We start from the raw sequence: 16,153 nt of genomic DNA on the forward strand, positions 1-16,153 counted from the left end.
ATGCTGCTTTTTCAGATGACACCTAAAATGAATGAGGTGGGAGTAGGGTAGAGCTTACTCCATTAACAGCAAGAGTTCAGGCGCCCTAGTCACAGGGTCCATGCTTGGAGAGTTTCTCTCACTGAGGCGAGAGGTTTTGGGGAGACTTCTAATCTTGACTGAAACATCCAGGGGAAGTTTCTCTGTAAATTATTCTGACGGTTCATCACCATCCTCGTTAAAAGGTTGTGTCTATCTTCAGTCCAGTTTTTTCTTTTAGTTACTTGAGCTTGTAGAATCTCAGACTATGTTGCCACATGTCTGTTTTGCTATTTACTTCACGGACGTGAGTATCAATCTTGAAGCTTCGCTTTGGCGGGCACAGGTAGAGTCCCCTGGACGGTACACACTGAAGCGTGTTCAAAACTGATGGTATCTGAAGTGACCACCACCTCACTCAGACGAGAAATATTAGGGTTCATCAAAGATAGTTTTATAAGAAATAACAGCTCCACCCTCAGTAATAGACAAATAAAATTAAACAGCTGTTAGGAATTTTTAGGAAAGAAATACATAACAAAAGGGAAAATATCCTGTTGCTGCTGTGTAAGTCAGATGAGTAGGCACGGGCTATTCTTCAACATGGCAAAGAGACAGTTTAAGGGCGACATGTTGGAAGTCTCCAAAACACTTGGCAATGTGAAAAAAGTGAATAGGCGTTACTTGTTTGTCGTCTCTTTCAAACCATGAACTCTAGTTTGGAAACTCGTATGAACTAGGTTCAAAACCAACCAAAGGAGGTGATTTTTCAGGCAGCAGGCAGTAGACGAGTGAATCTCCTTGCCAAAGAAAATGCAAGAAGTTGCGGACACAAGTTTACACAGGTTCAGCAGAAAAGGGGACAAGTACTCTTAGCCCAGTGCCGAGACAACAGGCCAACTGCACCCTCTGCCAAATCCAGTGTTCTCCATTATTATGTTTGATCATTTCCTCGTTCTGATGGCTCGCCTTTAAAGGAGAGCTGAACTTGAACAGAAAACAACTGAATTCAATATCCTGTCTGAAGACCTTATTTATTTACATTTTTTTGGTTCTGACCTTCAGTTAAAACCTCTGGATAAAAGCTGACATATAAAACTAATGTTATGATAGGAACAACATGATGATCGTGAATGCCAAACGTCTGCATTACAGCAAACTGACATTCATTATAAAGTTTCTTAAAGATTAATGAAGCTTAAGGAAAAAAGCTGCAACTTTTAAAACTGATTAAAAAAGAGTAAGTTATATGTACAAAGGTGGCTTAAGTTCAGCATGCCGCAGCCACCACATGCTCGGCAGGGAAAGTCTTTTTTTTTCTGAACAAAAAAATGAAAACTCAACTCTGCACAAGGTTAAAGATTGTATTTTAATCACAGACTGAAACATCATGATTTACAAAACTGATGGTTTAAAACCAATCACTACACCTTTCTGTGGGAATACTCCCCCCACACCCTAGCAGATTAGGGGTTCAAGTGAAGAACAGAGCTGTTCATGTTTGCCTTTGGGACTTAACAGTGATTTCCAGGATGATGACTGATGCTGCAAGAATTCACCTAAGATGCTTGTCAACACATTTCATTTACCCAGCTGGAAGTGGCTTCTTCTAGGGGACTCTGCTGGATTCATCAGAAATCCCAACCATCTTGCAGCTTTCTGTCCAGAGCCTTCTCTGCAGCTCCTCATCATATGCTACGTCAGCCGATTTTGTCCTTGTCTCATTGTAAAGGTAGCAGCCCCCAGCCCCTTCCATCTCGGGTGATACTGCTGCATAGATGCTTGTAGAGGCTCCTTCTTCTGGAGTCTGCAGAAGCAAAAAAAAACCAACCAAACAAATTCAGGTGAGGCAGGTACAACAGAAGGATTACATGACACCATAGGACCTCACCAGTGACAATCAGCCTCCCCAGTTTTGCATAACATTTGTGTCCTTATGCAAACCAGAAGCTGGCAATGATAAAAACGCCACCTATCCACCTGGCAGAGTATAGTCCATTTCTACAACAGTGCTGTTTTGAGATAGCTTAAAGCCACAGAATAGACATACGGAAAACTCTGGCCCATTTTTTCAAGAGTTAGTCAGATGGCGCATACAAAATAATTCATTTAGTTTTCACAGTTAAAGCTAATAAACCCAAAAGCAAACGCAAATATTAAAATCCTAGTTTAATTATTCATTTTTCAAGGATGAAAGGGTCTGTATTCTGCCTTACGAAGATGAAGGCTATGCTGTATGTGCAATGTGTTCGTTGTAATAACGCTATGACACGAGGAAAGGATCATGGAAACCACGACAGCAAATTAAGATCCCACAGTTCAATCCAAGCAGGCAGGTACACCAGGGAATTACATTTTACACAGAGCAGAGTTATCAGACTTCTGCAGCGTCATAAAGCAAAATTGTGAAAGATCTATAATGTTTGATATACCATGAGTATTAGATTAAAATTAATAAGTGAAGAGCTTAGAGTGATAACTCCTTTCATCCTCAGGATATGCAAAACATTTCCATTTTGCATTCAGAAGGATCACACAGCTATCACCAAAATTATTTCAATGGCGTTTTTTTTTCTTTCATTGAAGGGCATATTTAAAACACAACATTTGATATGTTTTGTCTTTATCAGTGACATAATTACGATCAATGCCTGCTAGATCATAATGTGTTATTTTACAATCCTCGCAGTCATTCTCGGAGTCATTAAGAGTACCAATGCTGCTCACAGCTTTGCCTGCTGCACCTGACAGGATGTCTGCTCCTGAAGAACGCACTTGATGAATGAGACAGTATTAGATAGGTTACTCAGTGACTAATTAAAAAAAAAAATAAACCTAAGTCCTTTGAAGCTTCTTGTGACAAGGTTCTGGTATTTTAAAAAGAGAACTCCTCTGTTTTCCCACTGTGCAATAAACACAACACAACTTAATAGAAATAATTAACTTATCATCTGATGCATCTGGCATTTGGTCTCATTTACAAATAGGTCAGAGCCGTGTCACCCAATCACACAGTGAGGCGAGGTTACCCAAACCGCGACCTCTCAGGCCGCTGCTGGGGCAGAGCACCCTCAGTATCTGCGAGGGAAACGCATTCCCTGCATGAACACAGGCACATTCCCCAAAAAGTGAACTGCTGAAGAAGAAAGGTGCCCTGCTGAGCCACTTCCATGCACAGAGCTCCACTGGTTCCATGCCAAGCCCTTGATCAAAGGTGTTTAAGCTGAAGGAAAAACTACTGATGCCCACAGGGTGCAAAGAGCAGTAATACCACCACACATTCCTCCGGTGACTGCAAAATAGCCAGCTTTTACTATCAGTTACCACACAAAGACAGCGTGTCCTGTTCCAAATACCACCTCATGAAGTAAGGTGATAACTCAGCTATCCGATGGGCTATTCTCTCACCAAAATACCAGTCAATACCTTAAAAAAACTCCAGGTAGCTACTGGAATGTTTTTTATTTTTCAAGAAGATGACTGTACTACAAGATACTATCTAGAAACACTTAAAAAGTGCTTATTTACCTTAGTTTAGTAGCCTACTACTCCTTCTTCACCCTTCTTTATCTTACAGAAAATAGTGCTATTCACATCCAGTAGACTATTTAAAAAACATAAAGCTATGTGCATGCATAATTCCTTGCAGGATCAGGATGAGTCCAAAAAGTTGGAGTCCACATGCTCACATAGTGGCTACTATCACGATCAGCTATGATGCAATATAAAATATCTTAATACTGTAAATTAGCAGAACAATGATGAACACGAGCATTCATATTTTATAGAATTTATTCTGGATGACAGAGAGAAAAGTTTTTAAGGTATTGCTGTGCTTTACTTAAAAATCTAGTGACACAGATAAACCATTACTTCATGCGATGGTTCACTGGACTTTATGTTCCTGAGTTCAACAGCTCTCCAGCACAAACAAGTTTAAATGTCAATGTCGATGACTCCCAAATCTTAATGACAACAGCTCAAAAATAAAATGCTTTTAAAAAATTGTCTGTGGGTGGAATGTGTGTGATTATGTTCTTATGAGCAAGGCTTTCTACAGCCTCAGGGACTGGTCTGTATGGATCTTCCCACAGCATCAGAAATACCATGTGCCTTTGCTAATTTGATGGGCAGGTTCTCCCAGGATATGCAGGATCTTTATTTTTTCATGGTATGTCGAGTAAGACCCTCCAACAGAGGGGATCTATTCAAAATAAAATCAAATATGTTAAATAAAGGCTGTGTATGAGTTAAAGACAGTTGTTCATTATATTCATGCAGCCATAGTAGGCCTTTACCAAACCATTTTATATAGCAAATTGTTACCTATTCTTCAATATAAAGAAAAAATTGAGAAGGCTTCGACAATAATACATGTGGTTACATGGCCACACTGTGACCTGTCTATAAGCACAGTGACACTGTCACCAGCCATTAAGGTAATCCAGCTTGTGTAACTTTTCACAAGATTTAATTTGTTTTTCATCCTGCCCATCATATCTAATATGCTGCCTAGAAGATTCTTTGCAAAATTCCTATTTAGTTTCTATCACCTGTTGCTAAAAGCGATTATCTGAGCACATAAAGAATAAAATACTGTAATACATTAAGCAATTAGTGTATAATAATTTAAGTTAAAAGAAAACAATTTTTCCAGTGCAATGGGGAGCAGAATTGCATATATATGTTTAATTAATTGTCTTATCCTAGCTTCTGAGTGCTTAATTGATGCTGAAAGGTTTAATGTTCCCTTATTTGAGGCTCTTTTCATTGTTTTGGCATGTTTTCTGTTTTAATGAAAGTAAAAAGGAAGCCCTGCACTAGAAACCCCCTGGCCCTCCAGCTGGGTGGATGACCTACCTGTTTTGAGAGGCTGGAAGACAAGCACATGCTGTGATTCCACCTCTGGATCATGTCTGTGCCTACCATGAAAGCATTGTACATCCACCTGCCCACACACAGTCAAGAGTTTTTCCCAAAGTGTTGGATCTACAACACACCCATAGATCAACTGCAGCACACACAGACACACGCACACGCGTCCTGCCTGCGTACCGGCCCCTGAGGAGCTCTTGGGAAGGAAGAAGCTGGCAGGAGGTTGCAATCACTGGAACAATTCTTGAGTACCTGGACAGGGAGCAGGATGACTTGTCCAGCAGTGGCAGCCTCACCCCTGGTTGCCAGCTTTCCTGGGAGACCCATAGCTCTTCTTTCACCACATGACAGCCCGCCAAAAAATTAGGAGGAACCACGAAGCCCTTGTTTGTTTCTTGAAGAAACAAGCAGGACACTACTGTCAAAGCAACACATCTGGCCCATCCTTTGATGCCAACAGCCTTCTAGGAAGGAGGGCACCTGATAACAGGCCAGAGAAATCACCAGCCAGGGGTTCAATACATTGATCTATAAAACCCAGGATGTTTGTCATGATGCTTTAAACAAACAAGAACAAGTTCCCATCTTTGGGACTCTGAAGTTATTATACCAAAGTGGCAGGTAGACAAGCAGTAATAAGTATCATTCAAATCACAGGGGAGGATACTCTACACGTTGCCAGAATTTACAAAAAACATCAAAGAGTAACAATAATATACATACATATAAGATCCATAACATCTTGTTCATGAATTGGCTGGACTTGTCCTAAGACAAGGGGGATTCCTAGAAATTGCATGATGCTTCTTCACTCTTTAGTCAGCAAATTATTTGTGCTGAACATTTTTTAAATTGTATTTTTGTTTACAAATTATTATATTGTTAGTATCCAAGCAACTGTAATGAATACCTTTGTCATATCGAAATAAAACTGATTTCTGCTTTACTTTTTCCTAATGAAATTCTGCATCTGCAATTCCTTTTGCTTGTTACAGTATTGATCACATCTTTTACTTTTACTTTCTTTTGCAATTAACTATTTGTTTTCAGTATCCTTTCAACAGTAAATAAACAGCTGATTGAAATTACGTATCTTTGTATTGCTCATTACATGGGTAGGCTGTGGAAGAATGAGAGACAAGATTGCATGCAACCAGCTTATTTAAGCAAAATGCAGTCTATATACACAAAATGACATTATTTCGGCACTATCTATTCCCAAAGAAAAAGATGGTCTTTTACAGAAACTTTGATATTTCTTTTTTCAAATATTCATCAATAGGAAGTCATCAACACAGAATAATTTTCCCGCCACATGAAATAGAATATTCTGTTCTATGAAAACTGGGACATACACTAAGAGGGTTTGTGTTTTAGTTTTGGGTTTTTTTAAGACTTGCCAGTTAACGCATTTTGATTAATGCATTTTTAAGTGCCATATAATCTTGTCAATACTAGGCGCTAACGCTCACAAAATGTGTTAGCTGACGACAGTCAGTCCCTAGAGCCACGTTTCCATGAAATGTCACATCCTTTCCATTTGTCTACAACAGGCACAACAGCTTAACTCTCTGGAAATCATGTGTCTGCATCAGTTATACATCATGGCTTGGTGGTGCTTCCCTTGTTAACCCATGTACTCGTCCAATTCCACCTCCACCTGAATTTACAGCTCAGAGTCCTGAGCAGACAGCATGGTATGTCCATTGGAAACCACGGAAAATTGGACAGTAAAAAAAACCTAATACATTCCTATAACTCCTCTTCTGCAATCCATTCATTTTGCCAGTACCATTTTCAGTAACTAGTAGCAAACAGTGAGAACCTTGCTATGTGTCTTAAAGACGATGACAAACAGTTTGAATGGATGGCATGCATATACTTCAAACTGTATTAGTTGAAAGAGTTGGCCATATTGATTGAAAAAGCAGTAGTGATACAACCCTTCCTAGGTTGAGGAGAGGTTGAGGAGAACTTACCCTGGAACAGCTACACCCACTGGTCCCTTGGCCCAGTCAATCAGTTGATTGTGTTTTGTTTGTATTTTATGACTTAAGGATGCTGCTGTCTTGAGAGATGGTAGGAGAGAAGGTTGGGCAAAGAGGATAGAGAGCAGGAAACAGCTGGCAAACTCAATGACCAACATCGCATTTTGAGGGACAGGAACGAGGGGCCAAATGGGCAGATGTGCCAGGACTGCCTGACATGCTGGCAAATGGCTTAAAGGGTGCTTTCAGGGGATTTTTTTGTCACGAGGGTTCAGGGTGTTTGCTGTGTGTCCTCACTTTTTTAAATGGGTGAGTTTCCATCAGGCCACTCCTGGCTCGGGTAACAAGAAGATGTGTCTCTGGCTAGCGACACCTTTCCCAGGTTGTAGCCAGGAAAACAGAGCAAGCACTGAACAGGTCTTCTTCTGGCCCTGGATACTCAGGCACTTTTGCCAGCATTCCTTTACTTTTCTCAATATTCATTATTCTGATAACGTTTTGTAAATGTTAGTATTCTATTGACTTGCTTCTGGGCTGAAAAACTCTGTATATACAGTTTTCTGCCTCTTCTGTCTTTTTTCATGAAAGACGATGATCATCTGGGATCCCTGCGCAGTACTACGTGCATGCACAGTGGGGCTCAGCAACAAGAACGAGGACATGACATTACTGTTACTCGGTATGGGAAAGTCTTTCACCTACTTGCTGGCAGTTAATGGAGGGGTGACACCCAGTCACCCTTAACGCACTGCTTGACTCTCAAGAACAAAGGCAAACACGAAGCCACCGCAACATGGACTAGTTTGAAAACTGTCAGAAATGGAGTAGCTGGGGTGGCGTTGACATGAATATTAAAGCAAACAAACTTGTGAGAACAGGAGGACTGATTACTGTGATCTGTGAACTACTGAATCATTTCAAAACCAGATTACTTAAAGGTGCAAGACTCCAAGGTGAAATAACAACAGCTGCTCTAGTGTCGCAGCCTCCTGGTGAAGACATAGGCTACGTGCGCTCGACGCTTGATGTGTAACTTCTGCAGTGTCTAGACCTCCTAACGTGATCGTTGCTTTGAAAATTTCAGCCAAAAAGTACTCAGTTGAAACACTGAGTACGAAAACAAAGGCTAGAAAGGAAACTATGACGCAGGTGTAAGGACGTGTTCAGCAGCCTTTGATCAATAAGGCTGTAACAGCTGACTGTAAGCCCTGGTGAGAGCGGTGGCCAGGACCAACTGTCGGATCCCTAGGAAGCCAAAGCTGCCAGAGAGGTCTGGCAGCACAGCTTTTCAGACATCTCTGCCTTCACTCAAAAGCCCTGGTTCCCATTCTCTCTTCCCTCCTGTTCTTTCCCGTGTAGCTCACTATTATTCTCTTTCTGTCCAATTTCTGCCTTGATTATAGACCAGAAAGAGATAGAGATGTTTTATTGAATATGCAGTTCTCCCTAGGGACCCAGTCAGCACCATCAAATTAATTTCTCTTCAATCCCCAACTCACGGCAAAGAGAATTCTTTAATAAATTCACTCCATAATAAAATTCTTTAGATTTCATCTGTAAAAGAGACAGCAGCTACAAACAGAAATGGCTGAGTTAAAATGTGAAGCCTTTCTCCTGATATTGTTGCGGCTGCAGAGAAATCATTTCTGAATCAAAGATATGAATATATAATAAAAAACGAAATACTGATGAATTAAGAACACAAGGCAATTTTCAAACTAAAAAAATACCAAAACGTTGAAGGAAAGGAGCTTTTATAATATGAATAATTCATGCCTATTCTGGGAAAAAGAGAGGCTTTTCCCTGAGCATCCTAGCACAAGGCGCTGTAAAGAACAGAAGCAGAGATAGCTGGCAAACAGACACAAAGAGTATCAAATTCTGAACCTCTCCTTCCCTTTCTGTTGAAACCACATTTTCTGGAAAGATCTGTCAAAAAAATCCAGGCACACAGAGAGCCTGGGAAGCCCCACCTCATCTTCAAATCAGTGCCCACATGGGTCGCTGGGAAGCCTGTAGACAATGTAGACCGCGGAAAAAAGGAACTGTCCCCAAAAGACTGCCAGGGTCAGCCTGTTGCTCAGGGAGCCCAAGGAGCAGGCAGGCACCCAGGCTCAAAAGTCTCATTTCCCACGAATCTTTTGATAGAGTCAACAGCGGAAGGTTTCACTTCGTTTTGTGCCAGAGCAATGCCTTCTGAGAATTCTGTTTTCCTGGAAAATCGCCAAGCAGCTCTACTCCGAAGCCCTGGGATGGCTCTTCTGTCAGACTCAAAACATGAGCAAAGGTTTACTGAGGAAGACATGTGCCATGGCTCTGAAGCCTCCTCTTCCAAAGCAGCTGCTTCAGACTAAGCAGGACACCATGGGTCATCTCAAATAGCATCAGATGTTTATGTTATCAGGCAGCTAAACCAAGCCCCTGTTGGCTGGCACCTTTCTGGGCCACACTGAAGAGATCTCCGTTGACTTCAAATCACAGCTTCAACAGTGAAGTCACTTGCAGATACCACAAAAATAAATCTACGTGTCTTAATTTCAAATTGAATCTCTCTCACTTAGCAATGCGATGTAACCTCAGTGATTTGAGCAGGAGAGTTTGTGGATCCATACTTTGCATTTTCTAAGCTGTTGAAATGGAGGACTAGAAGAATGATGTTTAGTTTTAAGCAATTTTCCAAACGGAAACAAGAACCCAACTTTACTTGACTGAATTTGAGCAGGGACTTGAAACTTTGGGTCAAAGTCATTAATCATAACCGAGTCCTTTGTTCATTTTGTCAAGTGCATTGAGGAAGATTACTTTGCCTGAAGGTTGATCCCTAAGCTTGCTTTGCGGCAGACAGCGATGTCTTCAAAGCCAGAACTGAGATATAGCTGTAGCCACTCAAATTACATTGCACTTGTTACCTCACTCAGCTCAGTAACAGTATGCAAAATTTGACAGATAGGAGCCTGCTGCCCCAGACACTGCATAAACATCCAGCCAGCGACAGTCACTTGCTGGAAGAACATCCAGTCTCTAGGAAATAAGGCAGGCAATAACAGGAGGAGAGAGCAGAGAGAGTACATGTACTTCACAAAATGCCGGAGCCTCTTCTGGGAGCGTGGCACACTGTCTGGAGAACCAGGTGATGTCCCGCAGCTACCTATTGCTGAGGACGCCCGACTTAAATCCCTCAGAATTGTCCTGGGTATCTTCACATAACCTGGGATTTTCCGCAACACCTCTATTCGCAGACAGGCAAGTGATTTACTGAAGCAAATGCGCAGGTCAGGAGAAGCGATGAGAAAAGAATGAGCCTCCTAAATCCTAATCCTGATGCCTTGCGCACTAGGCTGTTACTCCTTTTCTGTGTTTGTAAAGGAAAAGACACAATTTATTTGTTTACTTCCAGCTCTATGGCCATAATTACAGTATCATGTGAGCAATTCAATATAATCTTCTTCACTCCAAGATGCAGACGGATCTATCATTAAGTAAGAATACTTAATTGCAGCTTAGCATTCATGCTAGATATATGCTAAGGAACCATCCTGTTATTTTTATTAACTACGCAAGGCTTTAATCCTACTGAGTTTTGAACTATTACTATCTGAGAAATATGAGTAAGAGCATAATAAGACTACTCCTCCCCCCAACAAAGCTCTTTGAGAGGCAACCCCTTTGATAGGTAGTGGCTAGAAAATCTGCATCATTTAATAATATATGCCCAATTTTTTAGCTGAAAACACAATTTAAATATGAATCAAAATGTGAATGGATCAAAATTAAAGAGGACTTAAAACAACAAACAACCATGAAAGCTTTAGAGCTTTAATTTTCTATGCATTATCTTATACCAGTACATGGGTCATCTTTAGTTTGCTGAATTCTTTCAAATTGCCAGATTTTGGCAAGCAAAATGAAACAACACAGAAAAGCTCACAGAAGTGCTTTGCTTTCCATCTGAAATGGGAGCTGCATTTTTACCAACCCCGGAGAGCACGAGACACAGCAAGGCTCCAAGTGTTGAAGAGGATGCTCCTGAGTGCATATATACTGCTGAACAATTTATTTTATTACCTGCCTGCTCAGGCAAAGTAAAATCTCTTTGCCGGCTTTTGCTGAAAACATAAGACTTCAGGCATAAGATATACAGCAATTTCTGCCTTGTAGCCCCCTACCATCATCTCTACTCTTTCACTTACTGTTTAACATCTGACAAGTCACTTTGCCCATATATCTTGTTTTCCCTTCTCAGAAAATGGAAACTGACATATGTTCAACTTCACAACTTTCTTACAAGGACTGTTATTTTTTTAAATGCTTATAAGCGCTCAGGATGGGCATGGAACTCCTAAATATTTAAAGGATAACCACAATATAGCAAACCTTTACGAACTACAAAGAGATCAAAAAGCGCAAAGGCTGTACAGAGCACAGACGAAATGAAATAACCCAAAATTACACAGGCCGGCGGCGATTTCACAGCCTCTTCTCTTTAAATTGCTACAACCCCCGTTTTGCTACCCAAACAGCAGCGGGGCTATTTCCAGCCGTGGGCTCAGGCGGGCGGTGGGGCTGGGAGAGGCTGGCTGCCAGCCCAGGGCTCTCACCCGCCCGCTGGAGGCGCTTGCTGAAACCAGACGGCTCGGGTGAGAAGGTGCGGATCCCTTCCTCGAGCACCAGGTAAGGTCAGCAGAGGACATCTGTCCTCCAAGATTCAGGCCATGTGCCTGCACTAGCAAAGATGGGGACCCGAAATAGTAAAGCGCAGAAACTAACCCAAAATGACTACAGGGTGCTACATCTCTGCATGAATAGCATGCAAGATGAAAGTACACCCGGGAAGACAGGAGAGATGAAAGCAAAAAATACACTTTCCCCCAAATTTCTCACGTCTACATTGCAGCGGCACGCTAGCTGGGCTGTAACACATCCCCCTGACGGGTCGGGGGGACCCCCGCACAGCCCTGCACCTGGAGCCACAGAAGTGGCCAGTCAACAGCAGAGCTGTCTGCTCACCACAGAACTCTGGCGTAGAAGAGACATCACCTCGCAGCGCTTACCCTCGCCCTGGGTCTCAGCCTTTGCCTCCTTTTCCCTCCCGCTGACTCCCAGCCTTTCTGCAGGACTGAAAGGTGACGGTCCTGCAGAGGCTGCGCTGGCTGCCTGGAAGAAGTTTCGAGCAGGTCGCCAAATACCATTTAGCACTGTCCATGCCCCAACTGGTCCGGGTTTCTGTTTTCTACACAGTTATTGTGTTTAAATTATAGTTTTGCAATATTCCCCAAGCTGAGAGGAGAAAGCCCAAACTGGAAGACAGATAAAAGCGATGGGGAGGGCAGGAATCTTACTCTGCAAATTTATGTTTCTCACAATGCCAGTTGCTGGCAATTTCAGCATTTAATCTGGAACGATAAACCAAAAGGATATAAACAAGTGGGTTAACTTAGGTCTGTCCAAAGATGGAAAACAAGAAGAGTAAACTAATTTTCTGTAGTTATTTTAGGGAAAGAATAGGAACAGGTGAGAGTGGCTTAGATTTTCCAATCCTATCTTTCTGACAGATACAGTAAACAGAATTAGCTAGTTCAAGTCAGTAATTACAGATTACACATCCTTGGTTTTGATGAGAAAAATGTGCCCAATAAGTTCAAGGTATTTCTGTTTAAGCAATAAACCCCTTTAAAAATGACAGTTCACTTCATTTTAACTAAACTCATATTTCATCTGGAAGCAGCTTGTAAAAAAGTAAAGAAAAAAATTAGTCGTCTTGTAAACAAAACTACCAGTTCCCATTTTCTATCACAACAGAATGCTAAAGTCATGAAATCACCGATAGATTCTGAAACCATTCGATTATGGAGCTGTCTACACAGCTTATACTCTTGGTTACCCGAGAGAAGTACTAAATTTAAAGGTAAAGGGTATATTCAGTTCCAAATTGACATATCTGAATGCTTACTAACTCACCAGAATCAACCTGTTTTTAACAAAATAACTAAAAATGCAAATGCAAAGAAGGACTAAATCTTATTATTCAAATCAAGGGTTTTTTTTTTTTTGTGCAGACTGAAAGTGAGTTTAAGCTCTGTAACTTAAATCCCTTTGTTGAAATCAATCAATCAACCCCGGGGCTCTTTACTGTCCGCCAAGGAAACTATTGATGGCTTCAATTCAGAAGAACCCCAAAGAACATGTATAACTTTAGAAAGGCAAATGGTGCCATTGATTTCAATGAGATTAGTCATGTTTCTAAAATTATGTCAGACAAGATCTGAGGCATCATATCTTTTACCACAGAGCTCATTATAGAGAGCAACCACGCAAACAAATGCTTCCCCAGGCTTGAAACAGAAGCAAAAACCTTCCATCTTGAAAACAGTAACTTGTGAGTTTAAACCCCTTGCATTTAATCAGGTAAACGCTCTGAAAGAAGGGCAGGTTGGTGTTCGTAGTGCAGACGGGGGATGCTGGCTTGGGGAGAGGTGACAATGTTGCTCATTTGCAAGGGGACAGAGAGAGAAAAACAGAGGTGGCAGTTCTTGCCAGTGGATCAGATACAGGAAAGCAGGGAAGCGGGATGTACTGTAAATTTTTAAGTACTAGTAAGTAGCAAGACCCAGATTTAGTATCGACTGAATTTGTTAATTTTCATATCCAGGCTTATTTCTAAGGTGTTTCGTAAACCTTCACTAAGGTAGCAGATGGAGCCATGAATTTGCAAAAAACGTCTTCCCTGCAAAGACCAGGACTGGATTTGGTGACAGATGTGTCCCTCCCGTGTTCCTGTTTCCTTTGCTGGATGACAGAAGTCACAGCAGAAGCGTCATGTTGCTGTGTGGGTGACACGGTATACCCCAGTCCTGTGTGAATGACTCAACCGACTGCCCTGGCTCGTGTCGCAGGAAGAATTGGTTTAAGTTCCAAACATGAGATTCATAGGTAATTCTCATTACCTGAAGGAGGACAATGAAAAACACCCAAAGTCTTTGCCAAGCCTGCTATTGAAAAAAAAAAAAAAGAAATAAAAAAATAAGTTGTGGGGCAAGCATCTAAAAAATCTTCATATTCCTTTTATTTCATTCTCAGATAGCTCCTGTCTCTGCAGAGTTTCTGAAACTGGACTTATTAAGGGCATAGGTAGTTATGACCCAGAGACTTACCCTTGCAGAATTATCAATAGCCAAAATGACGCAGTGAGAATTAATCTTTTCATTAAGTGCCCCAGGAAAGTTTCTGTTGTGCTCGTATTCATCGGGCTTTTTGACTAAAAGGTTAGAGCAGTTGTTTAGAACGGGAAACAAACACTGCGAGGTTTTGCCGTTCGATAACTATATGTTACAGACTCAGCTGGTGCTGAAATAATTCGCTTTGTTTAGGGAGCCCATATTGAACTACGCTCTTCGGTAATGCCATTTTGCTACACACGTCCGTTTGCCTTGAGAGTCCAATCAATGAGCCGTCCCCGCTCGCTCGCGGAGATACGCTGCGAACAGCGATGCTCCAGATGACTAAACTTCTGCTTCCCGGGAAAAATTCCAGTTGAATTAATGCAGAACTGTGCTGCGGTTTAGTAACTGCTTTTAACTCGTAAAAATACAGGCTGAGGTCTGAGCAGAGGCTTGAAAGCCAGCGCAGACCGCCTGTCCCAGCCCTCCCCGCTGCCTCTCCCGCCCGCCCAGCAGCTTGCTTAAAATTCTGCTCTTCACCTGCAAGTCTGCACAGCTCTGCAGCCGCCTATTGTTATTTAATATGTACTTCACAGCGGAATTGAATTGTTCCAATCAAGATTAGGACTCCGCTTCTCTAGGTGGTATGCAAAGCACGTCTGCAGTCTAAACTTTCACCCATTTCTCCGCCTGCCCTTTCATCCTGCCCCACGACAGTCTTGCAGATAGTCCCAGCTCTTCTTCACTCCCTTTTCCTCCTCCTAAATTCCTAAATGCCTCTTGCCAGGCCCTCACCACAACCCCCTACACCAGCATGCCAGCCACTTGTCCCCGTTGGCTCACATCCCTTTATGCAGCCCATATGCCATGTGGAGGAGGTTCTCCTTGGGGGCTCAGGGTAGGAGGGCTCCCAGTGCAGCACCAACACTTGCCTCCTCGGGTCACCCATCTGTGTCACCGAGCCCCTTCAGAAACCAGAAAGGGGTAGAGAGCAACCTTCAAAGCATGAGCTCTTGGGGTAGATGGCTATTAGCGTCTCTGGAGCAAACAAAGGAGCAAGCCCAAGCCTTTTGATAGCAGAGAAAGAAGAGGGAAATATTAGGTGAAACCTGGTCAAACCTGACCCAGCCAAATCTGAGAAGACAGGAGAAATGGAGGGTCCACAAGCAGTGGCAAGCCCTTAGGGCAGGGAAGAAAACAAGGCTGCTCTTGAAGCAAAGTCACAAGGGGCATCAAAGTGGTGGTGTGACAGCGGGGCTGCAGGGAAGGAGTGCGACTGGGGCTAGTCTCAGGGCCCGGAGGCCACCAGCATCAGCCAGGATCCCTGCAGCTCCTCGGCCCTTTCTGGGGCACGAGCCGTTCCCGCGGCTGGAGGGACGAGCTGCAAAGCCCACTTTGCTCTGCAAACTTCTGCTGAACTGATGTGGCTAGTTTCTAGTCCCTGAGCTCTGTAAGGGAGCCACAATCGAGAAGCAAGGGCTTCCCAAGCAGCACGCTTTTTATATAAAAATAATCTGAACATTTGGTTTTTACCAATTATATAAACTCCTCAGTGACCAAAACATAACTGACCTTTACTTTTAAATCTGTGCTCAATAAAAGAGGATTACAATTGTTTGTGAACTTTGCAAAGTCTGTAATATGGCTCGGGGAAAAAAAAAAACCTTAATTTATATTTGTCCGGTCCCTAATAGCTCCTGACAGCCTGTGGAACAAATAGTTTTAATTATTTTTTCTCCTTGCTGAATCTCAGGTCTCATAATTTAATCAAAAAATAGCACATTACTGACAATTGGGATTAAAAGGAGAGTCATACAGTAGGAATAACAGGAAATTACATTAGCACCAAACAGTGACAAATGTCCTTCCTATTGCAGCCCTGTCCTGAGACAGCAGAACATTTACAACTCCCCCATAAAAAAAACCCAAACCAAACAACACAACAGACAAACAAAAAAAAGCCCCTAAGATTTTTTCCATTTATGCTGAGACTTAGAGCTATTGAAAATGTTGATGTGGTCTCTGCAATAAAAAAAAAAATATTCTAAAGACTCCTTTCAGTTATTAATGAACAATGTACGGATCTTACACACTGGTGTAAAATAAATGCTACTT

The 16,153-nt window shown here is 42.1% G+C and overlaps 1 protein-coding gene across 3 annotated transcripts in view; it reads right to left on the reverse strand.

The window, feature by feature from the left end:
• Positions 1-1,003: 1,003 nt before the first annotated feature.
• DHRSX (dehydrogenase/reductase X-linked) overlaps positions 1,004-16,153 on the reverse strand; it is a 166,786-nt gene continuing 151,636 nt past the window's right edge. The window contains exon 6 of one of the 3 annotated variants that reach the window (XM_054196574.1): positions 1,004-1,825. In XM_054196574.1, coding sequence (XP_054052549.1) covers positions 1,628-1,825 — 198 coding nt within the window. In that variant the 3' untranslated portion in view covers positions 1,004-1,627. The remainder of the gene's footprint in view (positions 1,826-16,153) is intronic. The other 2 variants (XM_054196584.1, XM_054196567.1) reach the window with 2 other exon arrangements.

Source organism: Rissa tridactyla, chromosome 1 (genome assembly GCF_028500815.1).
Source record: "Rissa tridactyla isolate bRisTri1 chromosome 1, bRisTri1.patW.cur.20221130, whole genome shotgun sequence".
NCBI lineage: Eukaryota > Metazoa > Chordata > Aves > Charadriiformes > Laridae > Rissa > Rissa tridactyla.